Source organism: Artemia sp. Qi Xiang Cuo, chromosome 17 (genome assembly GCF_049724085.1).
Source record: "Artemia sp. Qi Xiang Cuo chromosome 17, ASM4972408v1, whole genome shotgun sequence".
In the NCBI taxonomy this organism is placed as follows: Eukaryota; Metazoa; Arthropoda; class Branchiopoda; order Anostraca; family Artemiidae; genus Artemia; species Artemia sp. Qi Xiang Cuo.
In genome coordinates, this window is record NC_142810.1 from 46,237,656 (window position 1) to 46,256,168 (window position 18,513).

General features: G+C 35.4%; 1 protein-coding gene across 1 annotated transcript in view; it reads left to right on the forward strand.

Annotated features, from left to right (window-relative positions):
* Nucleotides 1-16,809, forward strand: part of Clp (Cleavage and polyadenylation specificity factor subunit 4) — a 49,362-nt gene extending 32,553 nt beyond the window's left edge. Inside the window, exons 2-3 of the mRNA XM_089103657.1 lie at nucleotides 10,503-10,896; nucleotides 16,407-16,809. Of these exons, the coding sequence (XP_088959783.1) occupies nucleotides 10,503-10,896; nucleotides 16,407-16,788 (776 nt within the window). The 3' untranslated portion in view covers nucleotides 16,789-16,809. The remainder of the gene's footprint in view (nucleotides 1-10,502; nucleotides 10,897-16,406) is intronic.
* Nucleotides 16,810-18,513: the final 1,704 nt, after the last annotated feature.

Genomic DNA, 18,513 nt, shown 5'->3' on the forward strand with positions numbered 1-18,513 from the left:
TGTGACAAATATTGATCACTATATTTGCTCTGCCGATGTTTCCTGTTCTTTCGTTAATTTTGACAAAGGCAAACGTACATTTAACCATCTTCCCCTTTCTCTTTCTGTAAAATGAATCGCCGCTCCATCTTATTATCCTTGTGATGATAACTAGAAACGGTTTCTGATACGTGAGAGGAGTAAACTACATTGGCTCGTAGGTTTTCCTACTCGAACAGCACTGATGTCCTACGTCAAGATTCCTTTTAATCTACTCTGCACGAGTGGTTTTATTCACCACAAGCAAGAGTGTAGCTGAATTTTTTTTACCTTCACGTGGTTAAGTGCATAAAACAAGCTGAGGACGTGGCTGTTCCCCCTGTCCGGGTTAAGTTCAAAATACGGTATCTAATAACGACCGAAAACCAAGGTCGTAAAGCCATTGAAAATCGTGTTAAGGTCTGCATTCACAACTCGAATACCTATGGGTCGCTCTCGCAAGGCTAAGTGTTTGATATAAAGCTTAGGTAAAAAATGCATTTTAAATGGCATCTTCTTTTGGTTAGATATAATGGCGGTGAGTTTCCTAAGAGTGCATTACAATGGAAAGAAGTCATTAATACGTCTAAATTTGATTCAATAGGGACCAGTGATGTTATCCCAGATTCGTCTTGGCTTGGGCATTATAAAAATATTTATTGTAAGATTGAGTATAATGTTCATTATCATTTTCAGTGCTTAATTTCTAAATTTTTGCCACCTAAGGTTTTGCAACGTCATGTTATTCCCATCTCAACTAAAAGTATTGTTAATTGCATGCTTAAACTTAAGTCTAAATCAAATGATCTTGATGGGATTAGCGCTCACCATTTACGTTGTGATTGTCCTGCACTTGTTGGTCAGCTCCAATTACTTTCTCAGTTCTGTTTATCTTTGTCAATAGTGCCTGATCCCTTCCTTCGCAGAATGGTAACTTCGATTCTTAAACGCGGAAGAGACCCTTTTGATTGCAGTTCATATAGGCCCATCACTGTTGCTTGCAACATTAGGAAGGTTTTTGTATATCTTCTGCTCCTATACATTAGTGAACGAACTGCGAAAGACTCAAACCAATTTGAATTTCAACCCCGTATTGGGTGCCAACATACGCATAAGGTCTTAGCTTCAACTCTTTAAGATGCCCAGTCTAAAGGTTATGAATTACATATTTGCGCTTTAGATTTATCTAAAGCCTTCGATAGTATCTGCTATGCACAAGTGTAGTACTCCTTGTGACAGTTACGAATGAAACCTTTCGTCACATATTCGCTTAATATTTGGCACAACAATTCGTAGCTTTATCTGAAATCCGATACAGGGTATTACGGTATACACCATTTCCATCTGAGTTCTGTCAGAGCGGAGTGCTGTTCACTTATGTAGTTAATGCTGGAATTCAAAATAATTTATTAGGAATCAATCCTTTGTATTTTTATAATTTATCTGATGTGTCTTATATTGCGTATGCGGACGACCTGCTAGTAACAAGCCGAACCAAGTCTATTTTGGCATTATCGGTGCAACGTATTTCTATGATGTTTCGGGATGTTGGTCTGTTTTTGAATTTTGATAAATGTGAATATTTAGTTTTCAATCCCAAATCATCAGCTCATAATTTGTCCTGTGGATCCTCAGTAATTCGCAATGTTACGAGTTTACGGTGGTTAGGAATTAGTATTTGTTCTACACTCACTTTTTTTCGACATCAAGTTCTGAGAGATGTTAAAGGAAAGTTGAAGATCGGATATGCGAAAATTGTACCCAACCTTGGAAGATATTTACGCCAGGCCTCAGCTAAAATGTATTCTACACATTGTGAACATTCTGTCTTGTTTTTAACTGGAAGGAATTTGTTATTGGACATGAATGGCTTGACCCAGATGCTTATCACTAATTTTAGATAATGCAAATTTTTATTGTACGTTCTCACTTCATATCGTAATAGACATATTATTGAGAAGTATGGTGCTACCGACATCGTTTGAATTGCTTAGTAATAATTTGACAAGAAATGCCTTTGTGTCCCTTGGCCCAAACCATAATATTATCCGTGTGTTTTTGTCAGTGATTAAGGTTTAAGTTATCTTTGTTTCTGTGTATTTGATTCATTTTTTTCTTCCTTTTTAGTGTGCTTTGCTCCGCTTGTTTTGTATAAAATTGGGTCATAAATAAATTATTATTTTTATTAATTATTAATCTTCTGCGTTTATTAGCCACACCTCACTGACATATATTGACATGAAGATGATCTATATGCTGATATATTTTGCTCTAAATCATATAGAGATAGGTTTTCCGTTTCCTTGGTCTAAGTAAGGACTAAAAGGGACCCTGAAGGGGAGGGATCCTTATATTCCTATTACTTGGTAGAAGAGAATAGACGATCTAAACCAAACTCGTTCAGAAATAAGAGCAATTGTCTTATTTGTGCCTATAGGGTATTATACCCATTTTTACCTCTGTAGAGGAAGGGGATCCTAATTTTTTTGTCATCACAAACATTAGGTTGTCTGATCACTAAGTTGAATTAAATTAAGAAGCAATGCCCAACTATGCTTTTTTTAAATCCATTCATAATCTAAAGTCTGGAGGCGGATGAGGGTCCCTAAGTTTGGGCAGTCCTGTTGATTAGGGTCTCCGCAATCTAGGAGGGGGGCACTGCCTCCCCCTAGATTTTAAGAAGGGCTCTATTTCTGGTATTTTCATTGAAAAAGTGCCGTTTTTGTATTTCCATTGAAATACTGAAAAAACACTTCTTTTAGGAGGGTTGGCAAACTTAGTGGAGAATATGGAAATAGTAGCTAGTATCCCATTTGGGTCTTTTGGCTGTCCAGCTTGATTTTTGCCTTGGTGTGGGGAGAAGGGTCTTAAATTACTGTCATTAGCATGTCTACCAGAAGAAGATTTTTGATCCCAACCAAATTTGGTGAAATATAAGAGTTAACGTCCTAGTTATGCCTTTAGGTGTCTGGATGTACTCTGGCTGCTCTGGAGAAATGGGACTTAATTAGTTTTGCCATCAGGACAATGCCAGAAGATTTTTTTTATCTTAACTAAACTTGGTGAAGAGTAAGAGTGAGATGATTTTAGCAGTTTGGCCTTTTGGGAGTCTGTTGTAAATATGACATTTGTGGAGGGGTGAGCTGTAATGCCCCTTTATCAATGAAATCATAATATATACTAAAACGGGATGCCAGACAAATAAAACTTACTGCTAAATAAGGGCTAGTTGTCTATTTGAGATTTTTTCAGTTCTTAGTGGGTAATGACCGAGTGTTTTTCCTGTCCATAACAGGGGAAACGGTGAAGAAAATTTTTGTAACCATACATCTACAAGAACCAAATATCAGAGTTTGATAAAAATTTAGTGGACAGTGAGTGCTTGAGAACTGAGATTGATATGACGAGTTGAGGGGGAGAAAAGGAGGCCATAAACTTTTGGCATATGCACATATATTAGAAGGATACTCAGATGCCAATCAACTTTGTGAAAATTAAGAAAACAGGTCAGAGATGTGCCTTTTTATGGTCTGCATTGTATCCAACCTATTGTGGGGGTGAGAGATGGAAATAAATTTAAAAAACGTTTGCAAAAGGGAATTGCTAAATTGTTGTGCCATGAATTCACAAAAAGTGATTGTTGGATGTCATTCAAGTTTAGTTGGTCTTCAATGTTTGTAAGTTTATATCTATTCTTATATATAGCCTACATTCTGAACCGCTCCCTGCCTCCGTTTGTTTCTTATTTGGCTTCTTTACTTAATTGATGAAATCGATATTTTTCTTGCATGTTTATTTTGCTGCACAGGGTCTGTTGCTATATATATAGTTACATCTTAATTTTCTTTTTTTTTATGACTATGAAGTGCTTTCCATGTCTTCATTCAGCAGTCAGGTGTTGTGAAGTGCATTTTTAGAGAAAAGAAAATTCTTTCCTTTCTATTTATAAATTGTGTATTTGACGTATCTCTGTTTTGGACAGCCACACATTGATTTTAAGGATGAACATTTATGATTCAGGGCCATTCACTAAATAATCTCCAAATGACAGCCACACATTGATTTTAAGGATGAACATTTATGATTCAGGGCCATTCACTAAATAATCTCCAAATGACAGCCACACATTGATTTTAAGGATGAACATTTATGATTCAGGGCCATTCACTAAATAATCTCCAAATGATTTTGAGCTGAAACAGGTAAAAAATGACCATATATGCAAGATGTTGGGAGGAGGGTGGCTCTTTTACACCTTGATTTCGACAAAATATAATATGTTCGTTTTAATAAAAATACATCAGAATAATCTGTTTTAAGTGGACTGTTTTTCATAATTTTAGCCCTTTGGCCTTGGGCCTGCACGGATCGTTTCTCTTTGGAGCCATATTTTTTGTGTGATTTGACTGTTTTTAGTAAAATGTCTATCTATAAATCTTGTTTTGATACCAGGTAGGTTGTAGGGGTGCTGAAGAAGTGGGAAGTTGCCATCTGATTGTCTTTGCTCCTAAAATGGAATAAAAACTTTTAATTTCGTAATCAAATGAGGCTCCCTTAGGCTCTATGACCATTGGTTATATGTAACGACTGGAGAAAAAGCGCATGTGATATATTACTCTTTACTAAGTCAACAATGTTGAATTGACCATGGTTTGACACACTCTTCATATAAAGTATTTACTTCAGTTTCTAATTGAACAGCAGCATTGCTAAATGCATAGTAAGTAAATCCAGGTTCTATATAAAATACCCACTTTTCAAAAATATGGCTGTATAATTATCAGACTTGATATAAAAGTTGCGTTATTATTATTTTACATTCTTTGTATTTCATTTCTTCTTCTTTTGTTTCAGCAAACGTGGGTTTTTCAGTCGAGACTATTCAACCCTTTTCCTTTTGATTCACTCTGTGAGCTCACTCTGTGAACTGAATTGGTTGCTTCTCAAACCTAGAATCTGCTTAGATTTCTTTCAGTAAATCTTTTTTTTCTAGGAGTTTAAATATAAGAGGATAAACATTAAGTTCTGTGCTCTGTGTGCAGGTATAGTCAGCTAGACTGGGAAGGCGTCATAACATCTATCCATCAGGAGCACTACAAAATCCGTCATAACATCGACATAAAAATCCGTCATAACATCGACATAAAAATCCGTCAGAACCACTAACCGTCATAACGTCTAAAATTTTAAAACTTTAGTTTTTTCGGGTTTAGGGGGGAAAAGGTACCTAGGTTAGGTTAGGTTACGTATTTAATATGGTTCTAGGCAAATATCCCCCCCCCCCCCCGGAGAATACCCTCCCCCCGGAAAATACCTCCTGGAAAATACCACCCTTCAAATAAAAATAAAAATACCCCCCATGGAAAATAAGGCTTTCCAAATTTGAGAATTTTATTTGAGTTTTATTTTTTTAATTTCCGTAGGGGGATTGGTACTTGTGTATTATGCGTACTCTTTCAAGTTTATGCTGTGTACAATTCGAGAACACACCCTCTTTTTTTGTTAGTTTCTTTGTTACTTTAGTAATAAATTTGCGCTATAGATTTGCACATTAGGGGGGGGGGGGTAAGCATAACGGGTCCCAGGTTGCATAAATTTCATTTTGGCAGAAACTGTAATGCTTCCGGGTCGGTACTGATGTTTGTTCAAAAAACACTTAAATGAAACATTACATTTACTTTTATACTAGGATGTTTTTTTTGTTTTTTTTTTAGTTAACAAAATTTCCTGATACCTCGCTATTCTTTTGTAATTTTTTAGTGGTCATATAACTAGAAAGAATTATTTTCTGACTTCAACTATAAAAAAAAAACTGACTAAAACTATAAAAAAAAACTCAAATAAAAGTTTCAAATTTAGAAACCTTATTTTTCACATGGGGGAGGGTATCTTTCACGAGCGTATTTTCCAAGGAGGGGGTTACTTTCCGAAGGAGGGGGGGGGGGGTATTTTTCGGGGGGTTAAGCACACACCCCCCCCCCATTCACTATATTCATTTATGTTATTTTACTGTGTTCATGGCCGTATATTTGGCTTTAAAATACACTTATTTGTCTATCTATCTAATATGCACAATAATTGTACCAAACACATTTCCCATGGAGACCCGTTATGCTTCCCCCTCCCCCCCTAATGTGCAAATCTATATCGCAAATTTATTTCTAAAGTAACAAAGAAACTAACAAAAAAAAACGGTGTGTTCTCGAATTTTACAAAGCGTAAACTTGAGTGAGTGGCGAATAATAAACAAGTACTAAAATTCCATCCCCCTACGGAAATTAAAAACATAAAACTCAAATAAAATTCTCAAATTTGAAAAGCCTTTTCTTCCACGGGGGGTATTTCTTCTTTTTTGGGGGGGGGGGGGTGTTCTCTGTGGGGGGGGGGGTATTTTCCGGGGGTAAACGCCGGTAAACACCATTTAATATATGGTATACTTTACCCCCACCCCCTGATGTGTAAATGTATAGCCGAAATTTTTTTCTAAACTATTATATACTTATTACTATTATATAAACTTAGAATTTTTTAGAGGTTATGTCGGTTAGTGCTTGTGACGGTTAGTCGAAATAGTAGCACCCTGCTAGACTCTTAGCTGATAGTCGAATTTTGTGGTGTTTGAAGCACTTTAACAGTTTACATTGCCGGGGATATTGTGCAGACATCAGCATATTACATTCAAATAGGCAATGGTCAATTATTTCATTTTTTATATTACAATACCTGCAAAGAGGGGAAGAGGGATCTGAGCCACTTGAATTAGGGTACTGATATCAAAACGCCGGAAATTTAGCCCATTTGAGCCAGACCAAGTTCTAAGATAATTTTTAAAAAGGTCTTTATTGGGGATAAAATTGGATTATTCTTATTTAACAATACCTCTGATAATCTCCAGCGGTATATATCTCTAATGGGGATGGGTCTAGTTCCTTAGTCCACTTTGACAAATTAGTGTTTATTATGGGGATTGACCAACTCCATGGGGGGGGGGATGTAGGTGCAATAGACTTTACTGGCTCTGGGAATTTCTTTTGGGCATTAGCATATTCATTTGCAATGCCTCTATACATAGATATATTTCTTAACCAGTTATGCTGGGTAAGTGAGCTATTGGCCTCAATTTTTGTCAAATAGTTTGTTAGAAGAAACCTTTATCTGTCATTCATTTCTGATAATTCAGTCTCATTAAGCAGAAACTTGCTGTTTGTTGGCTTCCGAAAACCAAATATGAGATGGCGTGTTGTTTCATTTTGCGTTGTTTCAATTTTTTGCATCAGGGTCTTTGCTCAAGCACCATAAACAATGAGTTTGTAATCAATATGGGGTCTAATATGTGATTTATAAAATTGGAGTAAAGTTTTCTCATTACAACCCCAGGGTGCGGATAGTAGTATTTTTATTATTCTTATTTTCCTATAGCATTTTTTTATTATGTTTGTGATGTGAAGGTGGAAATTAAGTTTTTGGAAAAGTATGCGACCTAGGTAATTTATTTGACTGTCCTCTGGAATAATTATTCCACTTAGAGTTAGTTTTGCATTAAGATTATTTCGCTTATGGTGGAATTGGATGATTTTCGACTTGGTGGGTGCAATGGGTAAATCATATTTTTGAGAAAAAAATTCAAACTGGAAAAGTGACCTCCGCAAATTTGAATGTGCAACCTCAAAGGTGTTTCCAGTTGCCCATAATACCAGATCATCAGCATAGTAAATTCGTGTGTGGGAGGCTCATGAGGATTGCACCTTGTGGAAGACCTTTGGTTATTATAGTTTTGGGTGAGGAGGCTGAACCTACGCAAACAATGAAACTTCGTTTTTCTTTGAAAGATTTTATAAAAGATACTAGCTTGGGGGGTAGTCCAAGGTTTGCAAGCATAGGTAAAAGGATCTGGTAGTTCACATTGTCATATGCCCCTTCACAGTCGAGGATTGCAGCAACTAGGACATTATTTTTAGATAGGGATTCACTTATTGCATTTATTAACAAGATAAAAGCAACTGTCGAGGAGTGGTGTTTACTGAAACCGGTTCGATTATTTCTAAATAATGTATATTGTCATTTTCTTTTCTTCTTGAAGCTCAACGTCCCTACTATTTAAAGATGGAACTTGTTGAAAGGTTCATTTTGTTGGGGTTTTATATTTGCAAGATTTTCAGAGAAAGATTCCATATTTGTGTTAAAATGAAAGATAACACATAGGCTAATGTTTTTAAAAAATGCTGACAAATTTCAGTTTATCCACAAAGTACTGTCTAAGGTAATTTTTTGAAGCAGATCTTTTAGTGTAAGGTACTCTATCTACAAATATGAAATGGTCTCTCAGTTTTAAACCATTAAAAAAAGTACCTGAGGTGGTATCTTAACAGTATCTTTGGTGGATCTTCCAAAACTCCAGAGTAGAAATTATGTAATCTGGACAGCCTAATGTTCGGCTGATGCATGGAAGAATCAAATTATCTTTGAGGAAAAGTAAATTCAGAAGGTGCTTTTTCCTCAATTTTGGTCTGAATCGTTCAACGTTAATAGTGTATTTTCTTAGTTGTTTAACCCGAGGTACACTGAAAAAAAATCTGGGCATAAAGTATGTGAATCATTGAATGATCTTAGTTATTTTAATTTTCACTATCAAACAGCTCGTGTTCTTAATAAATTTATTCAACCCTTAATATATTAATTAAAAAAGTTCTTTTCAACTCAAAGGAAGGAGCAGCATTAAAACTCAAGACGAACAGACATTATTCCGTAAATGAGGGGGGTTGCTCCTTCCTCAACCCTCGGTTTCAACGCTAAAGTTTGACTTTTTGTCCCAATTCTTTAAGAAAGACTGATCCAACACAAGGGTTGTTGAATTTGAATGATAAGTATTTTTAAAGCATAAACAGTGAGAGTTGAGAAAGGGATAGCCTCCCTCATATATGGAATAATTTCTGTTCGTTTTAAGTTTTAATTTTGCTCCTTAATTTCCGTTTAAAAAACTTGCTTTTTTTTTTTTTTTTTTCATATATTAAGAGTTGAACACATTTAAGAATACACCTCTAAACTAATTTCCAAATTTTCTGAAAACTGCCAAAAAGACACAAAAGAATCAAAGTTGAATAATAACATATAAAAGCAATAAATAAATGACAATAACAATAAATTATTTCATAAAGGAATTCCTGAGCAAGTAAATTTAAGACTCGTATAATGTTGCTTGGTTTGCTGTATGTATCTTGAGGGAAAGAATGAACTACCCAGTTTTTGCAATTCATGTCTGGGACATCAAGTGAACCTTCTTTAAGAGATTTTTTTTTGCGATTGCTTGAACTATTTGCCAGTTGTATCCAGAAAAAAAAAAACAGACACTGACTTTGCCTCAATTTTATAAATAAGTTGTAAAAATTTGTTATGAAAGTTAATTTTGGCAATATTGATGAAATAAATCAAATATTATTGATTAATTAAAATTAAATATAAATACTACGAAAATAAAGAGTTTGTCCATTCTGGTAAACAGAGTAATAATCGTCCGTGCATGATGGTCAATAATGGAAGGTTAATCCCTCTTTTCAGCCTTTCTGAACTAACATCAGATAAAACTAAAAAAATTCATATCTAAAATACACTTTACCCCACTAGTCTTTTCTTTTTTTTAACTCTCAACTCCTAAGGTCTTAAATTATGTTCACATGAAAAAGTATTAAGGGACTTAAAGTAGCGTTTGGTAATGAGCAGGGTTTCTAGTTGTTGTATACAGTTTAATGTAACCTTTATCCTGTCCACAAATTTCAGAACAATTGTTTTGCCCAAATACCATTATTAAACAGCATAGCCTATATAACTAAATTCAAGCTGTATATTTTTGTTCTTTTGCTAATTGTAGTGACTGTTGCTAGATCTTTACTTTATTTTCAGCATTAACTCATGAAGTTTTCAGCTTATGAAATGAGAGGGTTTTATTTCAGAAATTCCAGTCTCTGAGGAAGGCTTCCCCCCTCCCCCTTCAAGATGCTTGAGATTTTGATATGCCTTCAAAACACTTTTTGTTTTAACTGGGGGCAAGTCCTTCTCGGAGGGATCAAAGCTTTATGCCTATGACTACTATTTTGCAGACAATGCACTTGCCTGCGTTCGAAAGCAAAAGTAGAAGCGTGCGCAGGCGTGTTGGCCCCAGACGACTTGGTGCTGCAAAGAGCCGTCAGTAGCAGTAGCACTAGCATTCTTCAAACTTTGCTTTTATTTTCAGAATCAATTGCTGGAGTTTATGTTCCCGTTTTTTTTTCGGGGGGGGGGGGGCTCTGGGTTCAAGTCCCTCTCGGAGAGATTGCAACCTATGACTAAAAAGTACAATTTTGCAAACAATGCGCTTGTATTTGACAGAAAAACTAGAAGCGTGCGGAGGTGTGCTGGCTCCAGACGATTTGAATTCCAGAGAGTTGTCATTAGTAGTACTAGCATTTTTCAAATTATTGACTGCTGTTAAATTTCGCCTGTATTTTCAGAATCAACTGCCGGAGTTTGTGTGTTCTACTCAATTGGATCATGTGAAAAATCTCAATACTGTCCATTTCGTCATGTTCGTGGCGATAGGACAGTCGTATGCAAGCATTGGTTAAGAGGTCTTTGCAAGAAAGGTGATCAGTGTGAATTTCTTCACGAATACGACATGACAAAAATGCCCGAATGCTATTTCTTTGCCCGATTCAACGCCTGTCATAATAAAGAATGCCCTTTTCTTCATATTGACCCAGAAAGTAAGATTCGAGACTGTCCTTGGTATGATCGTGGATTCTGTCGTCATGGCGCTGCTTGTCGACACAGACACGTTAGGAGAGTTTTATGTATGGATTATGTGGCTGGATTCTGTGCCAATGGCTCTGGCTGCAAGTTTGTGCAGTAAGTTGTTTTGTTTGAGGGGTAAAAGGGAATAAGTCACTAAAAGATTCAGTTAGATCTTATTACTGTTCTCTGCTGCCTCATCGCAGTGCTTTTTAATCAAGAATATCCTTATCCAAAATAATTAAAAATTGATTATCTCACTTTGTAATTAATAAGTGTCAGTAGCTCTAGAGAAAGAAAGTTTATAGGAAGTTTGTTCTTTTTTTACATAAACACATCAAAGGTGTAAAATCAAATAACAATCCTGGCTAAATCAAGTGGTAGTGCACCAGACTGTCGGGGTCTTAGCAGGGGCATAATTTGCTATGGGGCAGGGGGGTAACTGCCCCTCCCAGACCTGGGTTTGTCCCTCCCCCCAGATTTCAGTCCCCCCCCCCAGCAGAAATTTAGTTTCTTCAAAAATCTTGTCAAAACTAAGATAATCCTGAATAATTCAAGTATCAACAGAAACGGATCAGTTTTCTTTAGTTTATATTTGCCTTTATAGTACTATAAAGCACCTTTATAGTACCTTTATGCTCCCAAATGGCTTGTTTTTCAGTTTTTACAGTCATTTTCACTTTATTTTAGAAAATTGGATCCAAGTTCCCCCCCCCCCCCACAAAATTACGCCACTGGGTGTTCGGCTTCAGCCCGGTGTTATTTTTTTCCATATCTAAAAAGTAAAATAATTAGAATGTTTTTTGGAGGGAGGGGGGAATAAGCGTTGCTTTTATAGAAGTGAAATCAATTTCAGACTATTTTATGCATGCAGATGAATTAAGAATAAAAGTAGGAGGGATATCTTCCCTTCTCTTGCTAAACTGTCTATAGTCTTTCTCTTCTCTTCCTAAACGAGTATTTCTAAGGTATATACGAGTCTAATCTATGTTGTTTCATGGTCGGGAAATAAACTTGAAACTCTCCAGGACAGTTTTATGGGGGTGGGGGAGTTACCGATAATACTATATTTTTAGGGGGCAAAAATATTTTTCTCCGATCATCAAAAAAGAATATAACCTACAGTTTTTTTTCATTTTTTATGTCATTCGATATGCCCTGCCGCTAGTCAATTCAAATTTTGATGAAATTCTGGAGGGATGTGATTGCTTAAGGAAATCACAAATTGCTCCATTAAAGAGGGGACTTAACCCCATCTTCAACTCATTTCTATAAGTAAATGTGTGTATTTTGCCATTTAGCTTTAACTAATCAAATTCAAAGCAATGACGCGTAAGCCAATTACCATGTTTAAAACATGCATTCCTAAAGTTTCAAATCTCTAAACAAAAATGTTTAGGAAAGTGAGAAATATATCCATTTAAATCTTGAGTAAAACAAAGCTTTTGACTCGCTTCCCTCTCGTCAGTTTGCTAATGGCACTCATGTCTATGTGGCCAGGGTGCAGCATTTCGTATAATACATTGTATGAATGTAAGGCCGGCTGCATGAACTATACCCTAAAATAGTATGTAAAATGTAGCCTGCAATTATAGGTCTTTTCGGGTCTTAACATTTAGATAAGAAAATATAGTATTTTCAACATGCCAATATTTAGGGCAATATGCCAACCTTTGGCATGGTTGTGCGGAGAGGAATGGGTTAGGGATGGAGAGTCACGGGTCCAATTTACGCCTCTAACTTGTTTTTTTCAACAGTCAGGTATAGAAGAATAGAATAGAATTTTTTTTTTAAATTTCTTTCACTCCATGTGTGCCGAATTTGAATTTTACGTAAAAAAAAAAAGCACTAGAATGTGACTTCACGTCAAACATAATTCGTTGTAAAAAAAAAAAAATATATGTAAAAAGTCAACACTTAATTAATTAGAAATTCAAAACTAAAAACAGATTAGAAAACAATAAAATTAATGAAAATACATAAAAAAAATATGATGAGTCAAAAATTTAGTTAAAAAGTCAAAAAGAAAAAAAAATAAATAGATAACAATAAAATTAAAGACTAATTTTCCTGGCTATTGTATAAATCATCAAAACTGGGAACAAAACTCTTCCGATATCTTTCTTGTTTAGTGGGGATGGGAGTCAGTTTGGGGATTTTTTTGGATTTTATACGGGACGGTCTGTTGCGGGTAAGAAGGTAGGGTTCGGGGATGATGGAACGTAATCGAGGAACAGACAGGGTCTTGGTACCGAAGCGAAGGTATAGGAAAGGTGTTAACGTGCCTTTGAAAAGTCTCTATTCAATTTTTTTCAGTTCAACAAATAAGTTAATCCCTCAATATTTGCTAAATGGTGTATCCCATTAGTTTTTGCAGAAAAAACTGATGCAGTGTCTATATTCATCAGCTCTTCAAGGGAAGTCAACCAGCAATAAAAAGACAAATTTGTTTTCTTAGTTCAAGAATGGATTTTCTTGCATTGGGAAAACTTTCCAAATATCTTTACTAAGAAAGAGCCAAATAGAAACTCCTAATTTCCTTAGCAACGAGAGAACCTAAAGTTTAGAAAGAATATACTTTCTAAAGAATAAACTATACTTTACTTTAGAAATACTTTACATTAGAAAGGCTATTTAATATACTATACTTTAGAAAGAATATACTGTTCCTCTACCTCAGAACCAAACAACAAAAATGAAAGGAAGAACTCAATTCAATCCCAAACAGAAATGACTTGTAAAAGTAGATGGCAGCACTTTTGGACCTGTTCGAAAACGCCTCTTTTTAGATATCCAATTTCCTATTAATTATTGTAAAAAAGAATTTTTTTATGGGGCCAGGGAACCGTTCAACATTTTAAGCATTTTAGATTTTAATCTCACTTTAATTAGAAACTGCTGCTTGAATGAAGCTTTCTTCTCAGAAGCAGAAACGTGGCTTGAAAAAACGATAGTGTGAGGAAAATAACATCAGTTAGTCCTTTTTGACATAAACTATCGAAATCCACATCAGCTCACTCACATTTTGCTCTGCCTCAAAGACAAGCAAAAACCACCCTTTTCGGCCTCAGCTATGAAAGATTCGTAGCTTTCCAAAATGTAATAGCATTTTCATCAATCCAGCAGGAAATGCAAAGTTTCAATAAAACCGTTAAGGTTTGACCCTTACCACTTACCACTTTAAACTAAAATTAGCAGCAGCACAAAAAAGGAACAGACCAAAACCAAAGCTGCTCCTGCAGCACATTAAAAAAAAATTAAGGTGGCAATGTCTGAGTGTAAGCAGAAAAGAGTGTAGGATTTTAGCCTGTATAAAGATAGGCCCTTCCCCATACCTGAAGATTACTCGAAAAGGGTTGGTGGGACTTGTGCAATTGCCAAAGTCTTTTTTTGTATCTGTAATGCCGTATTGTCTCCTGTCTGCTTCTGCATATTTTCTTTTTCTTTATTCCCTCTTCTGTCAGCATTTTTGATGTTTTTTAAGAGGTTATGCGCAAAATAATAGTAGTAATTAGAGGGGGGAGGCCCACACATGTAATTAGTGGGGAAGGTACGCACAAGTAATTAAGGGGAAGTGAACACAAATTTCCCTTGTGGCTATAGGTATGTGCATTGTGATGCACAAACAAAAGTAAGCCTCCCCGAATGCTTCCCATTACATTTGGCCCAAAATGGGAAACAAGAAACTAGAGGGCTCAATGTTTAATATCGGTCTAAGATTTATTTGTGAAGGCTTAAAGATTTAAAAACAATTTCAAATTTGGCTGTTTCCATTTTTAAAAATCTTTAAAATTCTTCTTTTGATATTGGTTGCTAATATCTAAGTTTTAAACAAATTTAAATCTGTCTCTCTCGAAAGAGGTAATTCTCTTCTTCCAAGCAAATATTTGTTCCGATACACAAATTTCTTTAAAAACAGGAAACATTCCTAGGGAAAGATGATTTTTTAAAGATATTTCCAAATTGTGATTTTTTATGTTGTTAAATTCGATGTTGGTTTTTAATTCAGAATCTACAAAAAAATCGTCTTTTTTCACAAATAAAATGTAAAAACTTAAGTCCTGAAAACGTCTTTAAAGGCAAATTCATAATTGTTCTATTTTTGTTTTTGTAAATATTTTGAGTACTTATTCATTTTTATTCTGTTTGTGGATTCAAACAAACAAAATGAAGGGCCATTTTTATTTTGCTATTTAATTCCTTTAAGAAAAACAGCACAGACAACAAAAATAGACGCATGGTGGTTTCAAGATTGATCATTGCCCCCTACCCCTCTCATTTTTCGGTTTTGAATGATTAGCAATGCTACAAGAAAAAAAAAGAAAATGTATTAGTTTTTGATAAAAAAAAACTATTATTTAAAGAAAAGTCGTTTATCTGGCATTCAAAAAGAAAAGAGGAAATGCTGGGAGGAAAGCAGTGAAAATTCCGGCGGCAAATACTTGTGGAAATGAAGTTATGCTGAGTAGTCATCACAGAAAATGCTGGTGAACTTGTATAATATAGCATAACTACTAAAATTTAAAATTCAGTTTTAAAAGTTCAAAACAGGCTCATTGTGCCAGAAATACAAATTAAAGTTTTTTAAGTGACAACTTAAAAATTCAAATAATTGGAATTTTTCAATTTATAATATTTTCAAAAATATTTTTTCAAAAATTATTCGGAATAATTCAAAAAATTGTTTCGCAATTGCCACAAAACCTCCAATATGAATCAATTGCTGATAAATATTCAAAGTTAATCCCCTTCCCCATAAAATGACTTCCATTCTATTTGCCTACTTTCCTACTTAAAGTAAAAATCAGTCCAGGCTAAACCTAGACAATGTCTAGTTATTTCTGTTATGAAGGCGAACATAACTTACTTGGATCTTCGGTTGCTAACCTCGCGGCTTAATGGTCGTTGTAGAAAAATTACTTCAAGAAGTTTTGCTAAGAGCAAGGCCGTATTCAGGGGGGGGGGGCTCAGAGTTCGAGCTCTTCCCTCCACCCTCGAAATTTTTGTCTGACCCGTTAAAACGTTTCGAAAATTCATATAAACACATTTTGCGTTTTTTGTACCCCCCCCCCCAAAAAAAAAAATCCTTGATACGGCCTTGGATAAGAGGTATTATCTTATTTTATTAGACCCCCAAGTATGTGTAAAATGTTTATTAGAACATTTTCCAGATTTGCTTGGAGGAGTTATTAGGGGAGGGGCGTCCCTGTGTTCATAGTGCTAATGTGTCATCAAAACTGAACTTATTTTTCGAAAAATGGATTGTTGTTTAAAGAAATGGTTAACTCTTTTAAATGTGAAACGTATGTTACACAATCAGTCGGCTTGAATTTACCAGCAAAATTCCACAAAAATAAGCTTAGTTTTGTAAACTTAAAAGAAGAAGATGAGACGAGTTATCCGATTCTTCTTCTTCTGTAGTTCAATACTTTTCCCTCTTGCCATTTCACATCACATTGAGCATTTCGGTATTTCATTCATATCCTTTTTAAACAACGATTTTTGGCGGTCGTTGAACTAATTTTAAAGTTGTATTGACAATCGGTTGAATAGGCTATTCTGTTACTGAGATTAATTTATAAAGAAAAGCTGGAAGTATTCTCCTAATTTTTTCTTTTTTTTTTCAGTCCAAGATTCGAGCTTCCGCAACTAGACAAAAACGTGGAAGGAGTAGCTAAACCCCGACTTGTGTGCCACCACTGTGGTGAACTTGGCCACAAAATCACACATTGTTTTAAGCTTGCTCCGGAAATTAGGGTTCAAATGCAATACAGTGAACATGCTCGATTTACTCCAAGTGGTGCACCATCTGCCACAGAGTCACAAACACCATCGAATCCAGCCTTCCCTAAAGAAAGAGGACCATTGAGACCTCTTGAAGAAGTAACTTGCTACAAATGCCACGCCAAAGGGCATTATGCTAATAGGTGTACTAAGGGAAATCTTGCTTTCCTGAGTAATCCAATGGTTGGTATTCGACAAGATGTGCAAGAAAATGTTCAAAGCTAAAAATAAATATGTATATATCTGTTTTATTCTTATTTTGTACGCATTTATTACATGGATTTAAAGTGAATCCATAAATGTTTAGTCGAGTCTTATTTTTTGGAAATATCGAAGTACCGAGGACATTGAAAACGAGATCTATGCGTTTTAACTGGTTAAATGGAAACACGCACAATCGCCGTGTCTTCAAATATTAGGAAATATCAGGAATTCAATTTTTAATGAAGCAAACCTCTATATGCAGTTTTTGGTTGCAGTGTGTGCCAATTTCAAAAAAAAGAAGCATGGGTGAAAAATCAGCTAAAAAAGCTGGCATCGAGCAGCTTAAGAAGGTTTAGCTTTCCTTAAAGGTGTTGTTGTCTTTTGGGAATCACCATGGTGTTAATCTTTGGATTTTTGACGGGCAGAATGTGTTGTCAAATTTAATTAACTAATTTTGCTTATTTATTTCACCGATTTAAAGTGGCAACACTGGCGAAAATGTGATACTGCCCTGAAAAACTTCCTAATTATGCAACAAGTTTGAAGCAAGGACCGTAAGATTCAAGGAGCAAAAAAGTTCTTATTTTGATGTCCTTGGTAGTTTTAACATACCTTGATTATTGGGGAGAAGGAGATGGGGTGAATTCAAACTGTTGCACATAATGGATTCAGGACAAACGTTGAATGAGATCAGATTATCCCATTGCTTTAAATGTAGATAAGGGAAAAGAAATCATGGGATTATTACTAATTCTTCTTAGCTACATTAATTATTACATATTATTAATTATATTAAATTATAATCAAATCAATTACTAATCTTTACTAATTACTAGTTTTGCATTGCTAACTATTACGTTACTTTACTTATTACTACATTAATTTTTCAGAGTAATGGATTTATTGCACAGGGTTTTGTAGCCAGTCATGCTTACGCTACTGACGTATCCATTCTGTAATCAATCCATTGGCAAGCAAAAGTCATTACTCGTAGGGCAGGTTAATATTAATCCAAGAATTCCTAATTCAAGTGTACGCGTCGAGCGCTATATGAATGCTGCTTGCTAGCAGTGGCTATACAGATATCAATGAACAAGGAAAGCGTCGACACTTTCATCCACTTATTCCCAACAATTTAAAGGTAACTACATACCAGCGAGTACCTACGATTTTTGCGGCGGGTTGCCTCCCGTTTTTTGTTTGTTGCCTGAGACATCGGTACGGCACTGATAATGCACCTTAAGACTAACGAATGTTAATGACTTCCAGAGTAATGTATGTAGCATAGTAAAATAGCAAAATAGATGGCGCTGGTAAACAAAATAACAGATCTACAGATATACTTGTAAAGTGTATTTATGACTCTTTGGTGACGCATAGTGTGAAAGCCGAGCATATTTTCCCTACAACAACCATAATACTTGGAGGGGAAACACCCAGCACAACACCAAACACTCAAACAGTATCTGCAGAGGAACTAAACAGATGGTACGATAACCTTTTTATAAATACAACAACATTATCCAAACTTCAACAAAATAATGCTTAGACAGAATAAGTTTAGACGATAGTAATGTCGAGCTTTGAACTAGCGCCTCTCAAACCGACAATAGTCGTTTCACCTTCTTAACTTGTCGCTTAGAAGAAAAAAAGCCTCAGCCATGAAAATCAAACAAGACTAACTGCATGATGGCTATATGTATTGTTTTATTTGTGATTCCTCTTCCCTTCGAATTAAATAAATTA